General features: G+C 43.9%; 2 protein-coding genes across 3 annotated transcripts in view; both read right to left on the reverse strand.

The window, feature by feature from the left end:
• Positions 1-17,832, reverse strand: part of LOC308394299 (uncharacterized protein) — a 1,060,216-nt gene that overhangs the window by 165,732 nt on the left and 876,652 nt on the right. The window contains exons 37-38 of the mRNA XM_080878552.1: positions 14,781-14,960; positions 12,497-12,673 (exon numbers count right to left, since the gene is read on the reverse strand). Coding sequence (XP_080734678.1) covers positions 12,497-12,673; positions 14,781-14,960 — 357 coding nt within the window. The remainder of the gene's footprint in view (positions 1-12,496; positions 12,674-14,780; positions 14,961-17,832) is intronic.
• The window catches only part of LOC308394301 (protein NLRC3-like), a 52,287-nt gene that overhangs the window by 8,463 nt on the left and 25,992 nt on the right, over positions 1-17,832 (reverse strand). The window lies entirely within an intron of this gene.

A 17,832-nucleotide genomic window follows, 5' to 3' on the forward strand; every position in this document is an offset into this window, starting at 1 on the left:
GTAAAAAATTCATGTTCCCATTTAAATGGTTTTAATTTGAATAAAACGATGTTGATTCATTCAATCCTGAATCGATGTTTAATATAAATGTATTTTGCCAGAATCTCAGGTTAAAGCTCACAAACTATTTCAACAAGCAGCAAACAGCTAAAACAGTAAATGAGAGCAGCTAAACACACAAAGATGGAAACACAGAGCGTGGATCGTTCACTCGACGGCACGTACACGGACACGCCGTCGGGGCTGAAAGTGGACAGCTCACAGATCCTGAAGCTGCAGGTTTCATCTGTCTCCAACCAAAACTGAGTGAAGCAGCAGCAAAAGAAGATCCAAACTCTGCTTCACGTTTGATCAATATGCTCATGAATTCTCTCTGACTTTGGCTGTTCCTGCCTGCACAGCTCTCTCTCTCTCAGTGTACTCCAAGAACAGCTTCAAACATCTGTTTCTGCATCATTCACTGTTTATTAGCCACCAGTCTGCTGTTGTGTTCAGTGCTGTCGGCCTCTGACAGTAAAGCCTCATTTCTGCTGTTCCATGGAAACTTTTTAAAATGATGACAGATTACAAACTCTCAGCTGTGTCTGTAATCAAACCTCTGTAACTTTGCTTCACTTCAGCAGCATCAGCTCATGTTCACATGTTGCTTCATGGTTTGCTTCAGTTTTTGATCGACTGCAGAATATTTTGAAGGTTATCTGCTATAAAAAGCCAGAAGAGGAAAATCTGCTTCATGTGTTTCTGTTTGATCCTCAGTGACTTTGACACAAAGGCCTCTGCTGTGATGATCACACCTCTGATCAAGTCTCACAGTGTCACAACTGATAAATGATCAGAGTTAGAATATTTCTGACTGTCTGCTGTGTGCCGTGACCTTTGACCTGCTAAAGACAGTCAGCTGTGGATTATTCATTGTTGTGTCTGATACTTAGAACTGTGAGGAAGAAGCTACACAGTTAATCAGGGTCCCCTCTCTCTGAATCAGGAAAGGTGGGCAGGCCGCGTGTGGGCCGCGGGCCATACGTTGAGTATCACTGTTTGAAATGTGAACATTGTTCTGCTGCAGTCAATGGACTAAACCAGAGAAGAAGAAAACAGACTTTACCATGAAGATCCTCAGTGTGGATCAGTATAATATCAGCCTGATGTCTGCAGTTTAGTGTCAGCACAACTTTCACATCATATTCATCTCAGCACAACTAAAACATGCTGACTGACCTCAGAGTTTCAAGTTTACATCCTGGACTCTCCAGGAAACCACACAGATGCTTCACTCCTGGATCCTGCACGTTGTTCTTAGTTGAAGAAGAGGAGTCATTACTCAGGTCCAGCTGTCTCAGATGGGAGGGGTTGGACTTCAGTGCTGCTGCCAGATAATCACAGCTGATCTCTGACAAACCACAGTTCATCAATCTGTATAAAGAATGAAAGATGTAAGTTTATTAGACAAAGAGCTTGAAATCATTCAGTGTTTCATCATCTGTTCAGAGCTGAAGAAGGTTCAGAATGTAGAAGTTTAGAAAATGGAAACTCCAAACAGCTGAAGCCAACAGGAAGCAGCTTCAAACAAACACAACAAGAGAAAAAACTCTGAATGTTTCACATTAAAGTCGTACATTTCTCATAAAAACAGGACAAAGACTTGAAAAAGTCGTGTTTTTCCTTCCAGGAACCACATGGCTTCACTTTTAAAGGTGAAGTGTGAAAGAAATGGACATATTTGAAGTCCAACACCTTTTTCCAGTCACATTATTAAAGCAGACAAACTACAAGCTCATTTTCATTCCAACAAGTCATCTTCTGACCTGGACTAACAACACTGGTCTCTATGTGCAGCTGGCTGTGAGACCAGTGCTCAGGGAGCGTCTACAAAGTGCAACACTGAAAGAACATCACACACTCATTTGCTTCCAGCACTTTCACACAAACATCTACTGTCATTATTGTCACCAAACTCTGTGGATCCTTTATTGCAAATTCAAATGGGATCAAATGGTCAGACAAAAGAGGGTTATGAGGAAATATGATGAAATGTTGTGTATTAGCAGCAAGTTATTGAATCATTTTCCTCAGAAACCAAACAAACTGATTGACAAACATGTTTTTACAAACTCAGTGTTGGACTTGGATCAGCAGGATAAGCTGATGTTTAAAGGCATTTGAGTCTCGCTGTATGAGAGTCCAGTTCTTACTCAATATTTATGGATGATGTTCTTTCAGTGTTGCACTTTGTTTGGCACAAAATGAAATTATTTGGCCTCTCAGATGCTTTTAGAGATTCCCAAATGACTGATGATGACATCTCTGGGGTCTGATTGATAGAAAAAAAATCTCTTTGAGACCTTTTGTAACTGACAAACTCTTCATCTGCTAACAACACTGAGTTGAATCTCCATGGCTGATAGTTGGAGCAGGCATCAGGAATACACATTGAAAAAACAAGAGGAGAAATCACCAGAGTCTTATAATCACATTCTGTAACTAAAGGGAGACGTTTTTCTATACAAATATATGTTTTATGGACATTAGAAAAAAAAGAGTATTGACGTGAAGCAGGATTATGAAATCTCCATACATCAGCCAGCCCATAATTATCAAGAAAGCTCTGAATGACGCATGCTGACTTTGGACTAAGTGTACTTTTGTGTGAACTGTGGTCCATAGCAGATAATGAGCAGTTTAGGTCTCCCTCAAAGATGATATTGTGTGATGACATATTGGGGAGCCGCGCAAAGACATTAGTGAAAAATCTGTGATCGTCCCAATTAGAGGCGTAGATATTTGCTAAGATCAAAGGAAAACCATAAACTATATTTTCTGCACTTAAAATCCTGTAATTTTCTCATAAATCGACAGTGCGCCTTATGGATGAATTCTGGTTGTGCTTACTGACCTCGAACCGATTTTATGTGCTACACGGCGCTCAGAAACCTTTCAAAAGATGTTTTGGTACGACTTTGCTCAGCTACGAGGCCGCACCGCTTGATGGATTGTTGGAGCATTACAGCTACGAGGAGCCTCGCGGAGTGATACGTACTCTGCTTCAACGTAATATTACTGTATTGAGTGTGTATAAGGACCATAAATGGCACCTGTAAGAGACACGGTTACAAAGAGGGTTTCAAACTCCAGGCTGTCAGTCACGCAGTAGAACCTGGGAACAGAGCAGCTGCTTGTTATTATGCTCAGCGTCTGTTTACATTTTGACTGCACGATTGTGAGCTGTTTGTTATGCACAAAAACAACATTGTTTTCTTTTATTTATGGAGCATTATTATTTAATAAATGCTGATCATTTATTCCTGAGTAATTGTTTCATGTACATCTACGCTGTATGTTAATAAATGTGCCTGTGTGATATTTGGGACACAGCTTTGACTAAGAACTCTCTTTTTGTTCGAACTTTCGGGCTTTAAAAATATCGAGATATATATCGTATATCGCCATCCAGCTAAAGAATATCGAGATATGAACTTTGGGTCATATCGCCCAGTCGTAATATTGCAATAGGTTGTCCGTTAAACTCAAGCGGGGCTTGGGCCCTGGCACGGCGTAGCCACACAATCCTGGTAGTAGTGACGCTCGGCTATGACGGCGTGCGGGTCACCAGCTGGCTTTCTCAGGATAGGGCTCCTGTGTGAGCGGTCGACAATAACGTCTTTATCCATACCCAGCACTTCACGTAGTAGCACGGATACGGCCGTGGAGGAGCTCGAGTCCAGGCCCTCTGGGATCCCTATGATGTGGATGTTAGCTCTCCGCTTCCTGCCTTCATCACATTTATCCTTCAGGTCAGACAGCTCCTCCTTCATACTCTCTACTGTAGACTGCAGGGTGGTCACCTCATCGCTCCACATTGACAGCCCATCCTCAGCTTCTTTCACTGTAACCTTTACTCCATCAACTTCGCCGCACGTCGCCGCCATGCTGTTAGCGATCTCATTTCTCAGTCCTTGCACGTCAGCCCTTATATTGTCAAAATCTTCTTTCAATGCATTTCTGAGTTCTTCTTTTAACAGCGTGCTAATGTCCTCTTTAATGGATTGAAGAAGCTCCAATTTTAGAGCAGTAGGATCCACATCACGCGCGTCTGTTGAGTCTGCTCTTCAGCGGCCGTAGAGCTGGACGCTGCCCTTTGGCCATCATCGATACTCTCGCCCGAGATCGCACCGGGGCTAAAATATTCACCTGCTCAGCTGTTTTTGATCAGTTTGAGCCTGTGTGGTTTGATCAGGTGGAGGAACGATGTGATGCTGTAAAGACACCATCTTGTCCAAATGATGTTGTTCCAACACGTGTTTAAAAAGATTTTAAAGGTTGTCGGTTCCGACATCTTAGCGATTTTTAACAGCAGTCTTAGTTCAGGTGTTGTACAGCCTGTTTTAAACATGCTGTTGTACAGCCTGTACTAAAAACCTGATCTGGATCCTCTGTCCGCTCAAACTTCAGGCCTATTTCAAAGCTTCCCTTCCTGTCGAAGATTTTGTAAAAGATTATATTTGTTCAGCTGCAATCTGTTATAAAGGTTTCAGTCTGGTTTTAAAGCTCTTCACAGCACTGAAACTGCACTTTGGAAAGTTCTTAATGATCTTTTATCAGCCACTGATCAGGAGACTCCGCTGTGCTTTTGGATCTGACCGCTGCCTTGACCACAGCATCTTGACCTCACCATTGGAGCATGGCGGCATCAAGGGCGCTCTATTAGACTGGTTCAGCTCTTTTATTAAATCGCATTATTACATTTGGGGCTTATATTTGACGGCAATTTGAAAAACAGCTGAGCTCAGTTGTACAGCGGTCTTTCTTCAAACTGAGGCTTTTATCTAAGGTGAGATCATTTCTATCTTTTAAAAACCTTGAACGGGCGATCCACGTTTTCATGACGTCCCAGCTGGATTATTGTAACTCCTTATATGTTGGAGTTAGTGGGACCTGCCTGGCAAGACTGCAGCTGGTCCAGAAAGCTGCAGCTCGTCTTCTGACACAAGCTCAAAGACATTTATCGTCCCAACAACCACATATACGCTGGTCCCTCGCTGTAACACAGTTCACCTTTGGCGGCCTCGCTGTTTCGCTGATCTTTTTTGTGCAATTTTGCATGTTTTTGTTTTTTACAGCGCATTGTGTTCTGCGTCCTGATTGGCTGTAGACCATTGTCAGCCAATCTCGTGCCGTGTCTCCTGTACAGTACAGAATGTGTTCAAATTTACAGCAGTGTGACTCTGCAGTGCTGCACTGTATGTTTGTACGTTTTGTCCCAACAAACAACAATGATGACGAGACGTTTTGCACCTGTGGTAGCAGCCAAAGGCAGAGGAAGATGCTGACCATCATAGTTTCAACAAGGAGGCAAAAAGGTTGTAACTGTCCACAACAAGAACATCGTAAGGATGGAGTCAGCTTTGGCTTTGTGGCTCAGTGACCGCAGGAAAAAGAACATCGTGCTGGACACCAACATTATCTGCATAAAAACTCAAAAGCTTTATGAAACTTTACCTGACAGCGAGGAGCCCAGGCCATGGACGAGTGCTCCTCACACAGAAGCTCATTTAATGCCAGCAAAGGCTGATTTGACACGTTTCAGAAACACTTTGCTTTCATTCTTTAATAATGAACTTATTTTTCTATGAAGGTTTGAACTTTGTTTAAACAAGAGAGAAAAGTGTGAAAATGTTCATGCCTGTCTGAGAAAAGTGTAGAAAGTGTGCAGTGAGGGTTTAACTGCCTTAAAACTTCTATAATACTTGTAAAACATAAAGCTGCTACTTCATTCTGAGACTTATTTTTAGAACGTAACTCGATAAACGAGTGACCGCAGTAATGTATTGTGTTTATTTTGAAAACTCTCAACAGGATCTTCAGATTTATTTTGAAAGCTTTATCTGGAAAACACAAACACATAAGCAGGAAACAAAGAGCGTGATATGAAACGATAGACGTTTTCATATGGTCATCATATATACATCGTTCTATCGAACAGCCCCAGCTCCTGCTGTCAGTCTCTGTAAATCTGCTCTGAAAACACATTTGTATTCACTGGCTTTTAATACAGCATGAGAGTTATTTGATATTTGATGTGTGATATTAATATTAGGAGTTATTTTAATCGTTATTTTGGATTCTTGTACAGCACTGTGGTCAACGCTGCTGCTGTAATTAATGTGCTATAAACACATAAACAATCTGCAGTTAAACATCCAAAACTAAAGATGTGATCGCTGCCTTTAGAAAATGTGCTGATGCACAAGATATCAGCTCCATTAAGGTGGAATGTGGCCGTGTTAGAAACATGTTGGAAGAAGTTTGAAGCTGAAACTGTGAAGCTGAGAGTGAAAGAGCTCCAGCGTCTGTCACAGGAAACTTTCTTATTTCCACACTGATGAAAGCATCAAGCTTTGATTTCCTGCTGCTTTTATTGAGTCACACTGTGAAACTGAGCCACAGCTGAACCAGCATCCCTGTACAGCAGACACTTACAGCTTGGCTTGGCTGCTTCCATTGGACCCTCTGCACAGAGCTTCAGTTTCCTCTTCTGGTCCCAAAGTGCAGAACAACAAGGTTTCAAACAGCTTCGTTCCAGCAGCATCAGCCACAGACATGCAGAGAGAATCCTTTGGTTGTGTTGTGTGTTTGCATATCTGCTGTGTTGCTTTGTGAGGATGGATCATCTCCTGCAGCTCCAGATAAACAAGCTGCACCTGAACCTGGTAGCTTCACTTAGAAGACACTTGTGACGGGAACGTGTGAGAAGTTTTGTGCAGACAAGTGTGGATTTAGAGTGTGGGACGAGCTCTCCACAGTCTTTGTGGAGATCCACATTCTGCATACTGCCTGTGAGAAGCTGCAGACATTTGTCCTCCAAATCCACTGAGCAGCTGCTCGTGGTGGTATTAGCTTCATGTGTGCGTGTTAGCATGAAGCCTCGGTCACACTCTGCTGTGGACACGGTCACGGACAGCTGGACGCCTGATGGACGAGTCGTCCTTCCTGTTAAACTTCTTTGAGCATGAGAATAGCATGAGAAGCTCAGTGGACACTGTTCAGGGTTTTAACTCTCGCTTTCTGATGGGTTTAGATTTTATTATTGTCATTTGTATTAGGAAATATTTAACCATATATTCTTAGAGGTGTATAATCAATTGTGTAGTGATAGGATGTGTGATCTTTAGCAGGCTGCAGGGGCTTGGTGTGTATTCCACACTAGAATGCACACCCACATCCTGGGAGCACGAGAGAGGTCGTACCTTCTCTTATTGTTTTATGGCAGGATTAACGTAGCTACGTCTGTTCTAGTCTAAGTGCTTTTTGTTTAGATGAACTGCTGGACTTCCTCACCATGTTATCTAGGGTGAACCATCTAGGGTGAAGGGGGGTCTACCCTCTTCCTGACCAAGGATGTTATATGACCCTTTGATCAGCAGTACCACACACACACACACACACACACACACACACACACACACACACACACACACACACACACACACACACACACACACACACACACACACACACACACACACACACACACACACACAGTATTCTTTGTTCACATGTATACCTATGTGAGATGCTATATGTTAATGACCCTATGCATATTCATGTAACCACAATAAAAGGAGTGCTATGGGGAGCCTGGCTGAGAGTCTGATGGTGGTCAAGTGGTGGAACGACGCTTGGCTCCAGCCAGGTCTCCCTCATGCATGAGTAAACCAGAGAACTTTGGTGCCTTGTGTCTTGCTTTTTGCTGCGTAGCAGATTGTCCTTAACGTTCCAGTGGATAGGTTCAAACTACAAACCTATCACTTTCACTTCAGCTTCACCAACAACAGCACAAGCAGAGCAGCCCACTGCCTGCATGGCTGGGACAGCGCCCCCTGGTGACTGTAAACCACTACAACATGTAGACGGCCGTCTGCAGGCTGGATGTAGCACCACCGCAGAGACGTGCTGCAGCTCTGTTTAGTTACCCAGCTGACAGCAGAGGCTGTAGTTTACTGTTACCAACATGGAAAACTGAAGCTTCACCAGCTGGAGCTACAGAGCTGGAGAACAAAGGAGACTGAGAGGCCAGAATGATGTGGGAGGAAACATCAAGAGCCTGTTTGAAAGGAGACACATGTGGATGCTGTGCCAGTCTGTGGTCTGTCAGAAGTCAGCTGAGTCACACTGCAAGAAGCTGCAGAATCTCAGAGGAGGAGATTTGGAAGTGTTTGTGGGACAAACTGGACTCAAAGAAAGAAGATGTTTGTGAAGTCTTTGGTGGAGGTGAGCAGTGTGAAGCAGAACACATGCAGATGAATCAGGAGGTCAGCATCAGTGTCTCCTTGTGGTGGACGGTAAAAGAATCAGAGCCAACGCTCCCGTCCACCCTCGGCATGAAGCAGTGCTGTTTCTGAAACAGGAGGACAAGTCCAGAGAAGACAGAGGAAGCAAAGATGAGGGTGGGACAGGACAGCAGGACTTCCTTCACACCTGCAGCTCCATCACACTGCTGTAGCTCCTCTTCATCACACATGTACCTGCAGCCTGTCTTCGAGTCCAGGAGTCACCTCCACACAGTGTAGAAGCCTCCTGTGCAGACCATGGAGTCCAGCCTCTGTCAGGGAAGTCGGCACTAAAGCCTGAAAGACTTCAATCTGTCTCTGCTCCACCCGAGTAAGACCAGCACCGTACTTGTTGTGCATTCAAGGAGGGAACATCAGCGCTGCATCGTGGGAACAACACCGCAGGAACAAAGACACAGCACGGCCGATGAAGGACGAGGACAAAGGAAAGGTGAGTGAGAAGACCCCGGTGGTGTGGACGGACCTGCAGGGGCTCCAAGACTGAGGAGCAGAGACGTCCATGTACCAGCTGAGGATGCTGCAGTGATCCAGGGAGCTCGGTCCAATCTGAGGCCGTGTGAACTACGTGGACCACAGTTTCTTCACAGACTTCAGCCACGTGAACATCTGGAGATCCAACAGTGTACGAGCTGTGAGCCATCAGCTGTTTCTCTCATCAGCTGCTGTAATGAGAGCTGCTGGAATCATCTCGAGCAGCAGGAAATCACTGATGTTGTTTCTAACCAAAGATATGGGACTGAGCTCCGCTGAGCTCCTTCTACTTTCATCCAGATAGAAACTGCTACAGTCTGCTGATTATTGCTTTGCCTCCATCACACGAGCTCTTTATCCTGTTCTTCACTCTCATTGGTTCTTTGTCTGCTTGTTTTTACAACAGTAGTCTTCTGATTGGTCAAAGGAGACAATCAGCTGTGACTAAATGTAGCTCCTACAGCAGTGATGGGAATAACTACTGAAGCTAATCCAGTATCAAAGCTCAGGAATCAGCAGCTCCCACCTCGTTTTCTTTCAACAACTATTTTTAGCTGCTGTGTTTTTGTGTTTCTGCAGACCTCAGACATCCTGCTGCTCTGGACAACTTTTTCATTCTTTTGTATCATTATTTTGCTTTTCTTTTATTATTATGTTATATGTATTAATATGTGAAACACTTATTCTTTGTGTTTTTGCTTTGCTCCTGTCAAACTGCTTTAATAAAATCTGCTGCAGTCTAAACTGTGGACGTTCCCTTTTTAACCCTTTGTGAAACAATAAAGGTTTAAATCTGAGTATTCATCTATGTTAGTGTTTAATGGGTCTAATAGGTTGCTTTGGCCTTTCCCAGTAATATCTTCCCTTGCAGTCTGTGGTCCAGGCTTCTAAAACCATCCCAGGTTAACAAGAACTACAATCTAGAGGAGAGCTGCCATAACAGGTGTGACTGATGAGATCTGACCTGCAAGGTTACTCAGGTTTGTTTGTATCAGGACAAGCAGGGAAGCCGCCTGGACGTCAAAGTAGTTAGAGCTGGGCGAGTGTCCTCACCCACATCGGCTTCACAACTCTGCATCATCTACTGAGTAAGACTCAGAGCATCAGAGATTAGAAGGTCTACAAAGAGCTGAACCAGACTTCCTGTATAAAGGTTTTAGTTCCACAGATCGACAGTGTCAGCACAACTAAAACGTGGAGACTGACCTCAGAGTTTCAATTTGATGTTGTGGATTCTCCAGAAGAACACACAGCTGCTTCACTCCTGAATCCTGCAGCTTGTGGTAGCTCAGGTCCACCTCTCTGGGATACAAAGGGTTGAGCTTCAGCACTGCTTCCAGATAATCACAGCTGATCTCTGACAAATCACAGCGCTCCAATCTGTATAGAGAATGAAAGATGTAAGTTTATTAGACAAAGTGCTTGAAATCATTCAGTGTTTCATCATCTGTTCAGAGCTGAAGAAGGTTCAGAATGTAGAAGTTTAGAAAATGGAAACTCCAAACAGCTGAAGCCAACAGGAAGCAGCTTCAAACAAACACAACAAGAGAAAAAACTCTGAATGTTTCACATTAAAGTCGTACATTTCTAACAAGAGTGTTTTAAAGACAGCGTCACTGATGATCATCTTCTGCCCAGTAAAACTTTGGTTTTCCACATGTGAGTGTTAATGATGCACAAAGACTGTGAGTGCAAAGAGGGAGCGAGGAGGATGACAGAGAGATGGTACAGGAGCATCAAGAACCCGGCGAGGAAATGAGCAGAAGGACTTTGGAGCCTGTTGGATTGAAGCTTTCACAGAGACGTGTTTGACTGGACACCACCAGGACAGACTTTTAATCCCAGGATTTGGATGAGCTTTCTGTCTTTATGGTCACAAATGATGCTGTAACTCTGTGAATGTCCTGGAACTGTCAGCAGTGTGGTTACGTCCTTTTGACCTGAGTTTCCACAGCTCTTATAACAGCAGTGTACATTCAGACTGAGACACGCTTCAGTCTGTATGGACCTGTTTCTGTAGCTGCCACCATCATTCTACGGTCGTGTCCAAATTCATGGGCTGCATCCTCCTGAGGACCCGGCCTTTGCGGTCTACGTGGGCTGGGTCCTCAGAAGGTCGGGTAGGCTGGAAATAAACGGCTGGGGAAATTGGACGGTCTAGCCTTCTGATTAGCGTCACCGCTGTCTCGGTGGAGTTTAATAAACTCAGCCGTCTGCTCCTTGCTATCTAAAATATAACAGGACACTGGCGTAAATTCTCGACCGTCTCATACTTCTGTTTAATCAGTTTTCTGTTTGACGTTTAGTCAGCTCTGTAAAGACCAAGGAGGAACCCACCTGGGGGATTAATAAAGTTTTATTTTATCTAATCTAATAACTTTAATCTCAGCCAAACCGATTTACTCACGAACAAACAAAACACTGAAAAAAGCCCAACAATAACATTTTGAGGTTGTCTAAGTGACTTATATATCACGTTTAACCTGAGTAGCGAAAGTCCGCGGTGATCTGAAAATGATGTGCCGGGAGTTGTGCCGTTCTCGGCGGCTTCAGTGACCCTCGAGCTCCCAGCGAGCTATCGAGCTGGTGGGTAGCAGACGTCTCCGAAAACGTCGAAGCACTTTTGCAAATATGCGGTATCTTGATAAACCGAGCAGATATTTGATGTTTACACAGCTACTTTCTCGCCTGAAAATATGTTAAAAGTTTATTTTGTGACCGAAAAAGATTAGTATGAGTAATTTTAAAACTTAGTAGCGGCCGCCATTGTTGGAAACTGGAGTTTGGCTGGGCCGCGCTATGAATTCTGGGATATGGTAGGCCACGAAGGACACACCCGACCCATCCTTCAAATTCGGGGAAAAGGAGGACGCATTTGTTGGCTGCATTCGGAGGAGTCTACGAATTTGGACAGCCTTCGACGTGTCGCTGTGACGTAATCGGTCTACAAATGCGGCCTCAGGAGGATGCAGCCCATGAATTTGGACACGACCTACATGTTTGTACATCAGCTTAACAAATACTGTCTGCTGTCTTCATTTATTACTCTTCACCTGCTTCACTGTCACTGTGTGGGCGGAGCTGCCTGAGCCCCGCCCACACAGACACAGCTCCTCTCTGGAGCAAAACTTCTGCTTCATCTCCGCCTCTTTTCTTCATCCTCCACCTCTCTTTTCTCTTCTTCAGTGTTCTGCAGCCACAGAGCCTCACAGCCATTAGCACGCCCATACCTGAGCAGCTAGCATTACCCAGCATGCCGTGCAGCAGTGTCAGTTTGTAAATGTGCAAGAATTCCTGCTCCAAACTGTTTCACAGAGTGCTGTGTGCCGTGACCTTTGACCTGCTAAAGACAGTCAGCTGTGGATTATTCATTGTTGTGTCTGATACTTAGAACTGTGAGGAAGAAGCTACACAGTTAATCAGGGTCCCCTCTCTCTGAATCAGGAAAGGTGGGCAGGCCGCGTGTGGGCCGCGGGCCATACGTTGAGTATCACTGTTTGAAATGCGAACATTGTTCTGCTGCAGTCAATGGACTAAACCAGAGAAGAAGAAAACAGACTTTACCATGAAGATCCTCAGTGTGGATCAGTATAATATCAGCCTGATGTCTGCAGTTTAGTGTCAGCACAACTTTCACATCATATTCATCTCAGCACAATTAAAACATGCTGACTGACCTCAGAGTTTCAAGTTTACATCCTGGACTCTCCAGGAAACCACACAGATGCTTCACTCCTGGATCCTGCAGCTTGTTGTTGGAGCTCAGGTCCAGCTGTCTCAGATGGGAGGGGTTGGACTTCAGTGCTGCTGCCAGATAATCACAGCTGATCTCTGACAAACCACAGCTCTTCAATCTGTATAAAGAATGAAAGATGTAAGTTTATTAGACAAAGTGCTTGAAATCATTCAGTGTTTCATCATCTGTTCAGAGCTGAAGAAGGTTCAGAATGTAGAAGTTTAGAAAATGGAAACTCCAAACAGCTGAAGCCAACAGGAAGCAGCTTCAAACAAACACAACAAGAGAAAAAACTCTGAATGTTTCACATTAAAGTCGTACATTTCTCATAAAAACAGGACAAAGACTTGAAAAAGTCGTGTTTTTCCTTCCAGGAACCACATGGCTTCACTTTTAAAGGTGAAGTGTGACAGAAATGGACATATTTGAAGTCCAACACCTTTTTCCAGTCACATTATTAAAGCAGACAAACTACAAGCTCATTTTCATTCCAACAAGTCATCTTCTGACCTGGACTAACAACACTGGTCTCTATGTGCAGCTGGCTGTGAGACCAGTGCTCAGGGAGCGTCTACAAAGTGCAACACTGAAAGAACATCACACACTCATTTGCTTCCAGCACTTTCACACAAACATCTACTGTCATTATTGTCACCAAACTCTGTGGATCCTTTATTGCAAATTCAAATGGGATCAAATGGTCAGACAAAAGAGGGTTATGAGGAAATATGATGAAATGTTGTGTATTAGCAGCAAGTTATTGAATCTTTTTCCTCAGAAACCAAACAAAATGATTGACAAACATGTTTTTACAAACTCAGTGTTGGACTTGGATCAGCAGGATAAGCTGATGTTTAAAGGCATTTGAGTCTCGCTGTATGAGAGTCCAGTTCTTACTCAATATTTATGGATGATGTTCTTTCAGTGTTGCACTTTGTAGACGCTCCCTGAGCCTCACAGCCAGCTGCACATGGACCAGCTGACATTACCCAGCATTAGAGGCGGCTGTAAAAAATTCATGTTCCCATTTAAATGGTTTTAATTTGAATAAAACGATGTTGATTCATTCAATCCTGAATCGATGTTTAATATAAATGTATTTTGCCAGAATCTCAGGTTAAAGCTCACAAACTATTTCAACAAGCAGCAAACAGCTAAAACAGTAAATGAGAGCAGCTAAACACACAAAGATGGAAACACAGAGCGTGGATCGTTCACTCGACGGCACGTACACGGACACGCCGTCGGGGCTGAAAGTGGACAGCTCACAGATCCTGAAGCTGCAGGTTTCATCTGTCTCCAACCAAAACTGAGTGAAGCAGCAGCAAAAGAAGATCCAAACTCTGCTTCACGTTTGATCAATATGCTCATGAATTCTCTCTGACTTTGGCTGTTCCTGCCTGCACAGCTCTCTCTCTCTCAGTGTACTCCAAGAACAGCTTCAAACATCTGTTTCTGCATCATTCACTGTTTATTAGCCACCAGTCTGCTGTTGTGTTCAGTGCTGTCGGCCTCTGACAGTAAAGCCTCATTTCTGCTGTTCCATGGAAACTTTTTAAAATGATGACAGATTACAAACTCTCAGCTGTGTCTGTAATCAAACCTCTGTAACTTTGCTTCACTTCAGCAGCATCAGCTCATGTTCACATGTTGCTTCATGGTTTGCTTCAGTTTTTGATCGACTGCAGAATATTTTGAAGGTTATCTGCTATAAAAAGCCAGAAGAGGAAAATCTGCTTCATGTGTTTCTGTTTGATCCTCAGTGACTTTGACACAAAGGCCTCTGCTGTGATGATCACACCTCTGATCAAGTCTCACAGTGTCACAACTGATAAATGATCAGAGTTAGAATATTTCTGACTGTCTGCTGTGTGCCGTGACCTTTGACCTGCTAAAGACAGTCAGCTGTGGATTATTCATTGTTGTGTCTGATACTTAGAACTGTGAGGAAGAAGCTACACAGTTAATCAGGGTCCCCTCTCTCTGAATCAGGAAAGGTGGGCAGGCCGCGTGTGGGCCGCGGGCCATACGTTGAGTATCACTGTTTGAAATGTGAACATTGTTCTGCTGCAGTCAATGGACTAAACCAGAGAAGAAGAAAACAGACTTTACCATGAAGATCCTCAGTGTGGATCAGTATAATATCAGCCTGATGTCTGCAGTTTAGTGTCAGCACAACTTTCACATCATATTCATCTCAGCACAACTAAAACATGCTGACTGACCTCAGAGTTTCAAATCGACATCGTGGATTCTCCAGGAAACCACACAGATGCTTCACTCCTGAACCCTTCAGGTTGCTGTAGGTTCCACTCAGGTCCACCTCTGTGGGATACGAGGGGTTGGACTTCAGTGCTGCTGCCAGATAATCAAGGCCAATATCTGACAAATCACAGCTCTTCAATCTGTATAAAGAATGAAAGATGTAAGTTTATTAGACAAAGAGCTTGAAATCATTCAGTGTTTCATCATCTGTTCAGAGCTGAAGAAGGTTCAGAATGTAGAAGTTTAGAAAATGGAAACTCCAAACAGCTGAAGCCAACAGGAAGCAGCTTCAAACAAACACAACAAGAGAAAAAACTCTGAATGTTTCACATTAAAGTCGTACATTTCTCATAAAAACAGGACAAAGACTTGAAAAAGTCGTGTTTTTCCTTCCAGGAACCACATGGCTTCACTTTTAAAGGTGAAGTGTGACAGAAATGGACATATTGAAATCAATGATATCAAAGCTGGAATCAAATTAGTCCAAGTCTTCTGCTGATTCAGCATCACATTCATCTTTGCTCCTTGTTCTGCATCCCCACCATAAATATAAAGAGGCAAAACTCACATTTTCCAAAATCCTCTTTAAGCTTCGACAATAAAGGAAGATAGTTTTATACAAGTCTTTGTGGTTTTCTTGTCACCCAGATGCCCGAGTACTTAAACTTGTTATAGCTGGGTTTAAAAGGGGCTAAAATACACAAAACTCCCCAGTTGTCGTACAGATAGACTTTGCCTCGCTCTTCCCAAAATTCACTTTATATCCAGAAATTGTCCGAAATTCCTTAAGTATGCATTAAGGTGACCTTGAGGCTCTTAAAGGTGCCTATAAATAAAACGTATTATTATTATTGTAAGTCTATCCAAAAGTTTGTGGAGGCTGTTCGATGGGTTGGAAATAAATAAAATCATGTCGTCGGCATAAAGAGAGACTTCATGTTCGATACCCCCTCCATGTTTTCCCTCAACACCAACACATTGTCTCAGAGCAACAGCTAGCGGTTCAATGGCAAAAAGGAGACAGAGGGCATCCCTGTCCTGGGGGGCAGATTATTGTTAGTCCGGACGGCTGTTAGAGGGGAGCAATACAATACTTTTATCCAAGATACAAAATTAAAGACACATTTTTTAAGCGTATAAAAAAAAATCCCATCTCACCCGATCCAACGCCTTTTCTGCATCAAGCCAAATTACAGTTTCCAATGTATCACCTTTAACATGGGTATAAATGATATTTAATAGAGCTCTAATGTTCAAAAAAGAGTGCCTAATAAAGCCCGTCTGGTGAAATAATGGAGGACAAATACTTGTGTAAGCGACGGGCCAACACTTGAGCCAGGATCTTGGTGTCTGTGTTGAACAAAGATATTAAACGACATGAACGACAATCTAAATGGTCTTTTTCCTGTTTTACAATTAAACACATCACTGCTTGATGCATTGTTGGAGGCAACGACTGTGAGAGGAAGGATTCTTCAAAAGTTGATTTTAACAGTGAATTCAGTCGGTCAGAAAACTTTATGAAAAAATCAGATGGATACCCGTCGGGGCAGCAGATTTTCCAGACTGCATGCTCCGTACGGCCGTTTCAATTTCAACATTAGAGACAGGTTCCTCCAGACTAGCGATCGCATCTTCTCCCAAGGAGGGAATATCAAACACCTTATTGAAATCATTGTGGATCTCAAGGATAGTTTGGTTGTCTGTAGACCTTATTCCCTGGTCATTGTAGATCTCAAGGATAGTTGGTTAGCTGTTCTTAGTCGTAGCTGGTGAGCTGATAACTCGCCTGTTTTTTCTCCATGTTCATAAGCATAGCTGCAACTTTGACTAAGCTTGTTTTGTAGATATGAGATTGTATTCAGTTTGTCATTGTAACCGCTGTGTATATAATACAGGCTCAGGAGAGTGGCTGTACACAGCATGTAGTTTAGTCATTTCATCAGCTAACTGAGAGAGGCGCTCGGTCCCTATTTTATTCCAACCGCCCCCAACATGTCCGGCTGGATAACCACTGCTCATCTACCATCACAATGAACACCGGTGTACCACAAGGCTGTGTGATGAGCCCTTTCCTCTACTCCCTCTTCACCCACGACTGCAGACCTGCTGATGGTTCCAACACCATCATTAAGTTTGCAGATGACACCATGGTGATTGGCCTCATCAGTGACAACGATGAGGCCGCCTACAGGGAGGAGGTGGATCGTCTGGCTGAGTGGTGCGACAGAAACAACCTGCTGCTTAACACTGAGAAGACCAAGGAGCTCATCGTGGACTACAGGAGGAATGCTGACCCACATCCACCCATCCACATTAAGGGGACAGCTGTGGAGCGTGTGAGCAGCTTCAAGTTCCTGGGAGTCCACATCTCCGAGGATCTCATCTGGACGACCAACTGCTCCAAGCTGGTCAAGAAGGCTCACCAGCGCCTCTTCTTCTTGAGGACTCTGAGGAAGAACCACCTGTCCTCAGACATCCTGGTGAACTTCTATCGTTGCACCATCGAGAGCATCCTGACCAACTGTATAACAGTCTGGTACGGGAACTGCTCTGCCTCGGACCGGAAGGCGTTGCAGAGGGTCGTGAAAACTGCCCAGCGCATCGCCGGAGCGCCACTTCCTGCCATAAAGGACATCTACAGGAAGCGGTGTCTGAAAAGGGCTGGGAAAATCATCAAAGACCCCAGTCACCCATCACATGGACTCTTCACCCTCCTCCCCTCCGGGAGGCGCTACAGGAGCCTCCGAACTAAGACCACCAGGTACCGGAACAGCTTCTTCCCCACAGCTGTCAGACTCCTGAACTCTGCCTCCTGACATCTGACCCACGTTAAACTCATGGACTGAACATACACACACCCACAATGGACAACTGTACCCTCAAACACACAATAATAACATGGACTGAATCACCACTCACAACCACCAGCACTTTATATAGCCTCTGTAGAAACTATCTACATATCTCACTTATCTTAACTGCACTAGCTCTGTGTAAATAATCATTCTG

Source organism: Rhamphochromis sp. 'chilingali' (genome assembly GCF_963969265.1).
Source record: "Rhamphochromis sp. 'chilingali' genome assembly, chromosome: 3".
Taxonomy (NCBI): Eukaryota; Metazoa; Chordata; class Actinopteri; order Cichliformes; family Cichlidae; genus Rhamphochromis; species Rhamphochromis sp. 'chilingali'.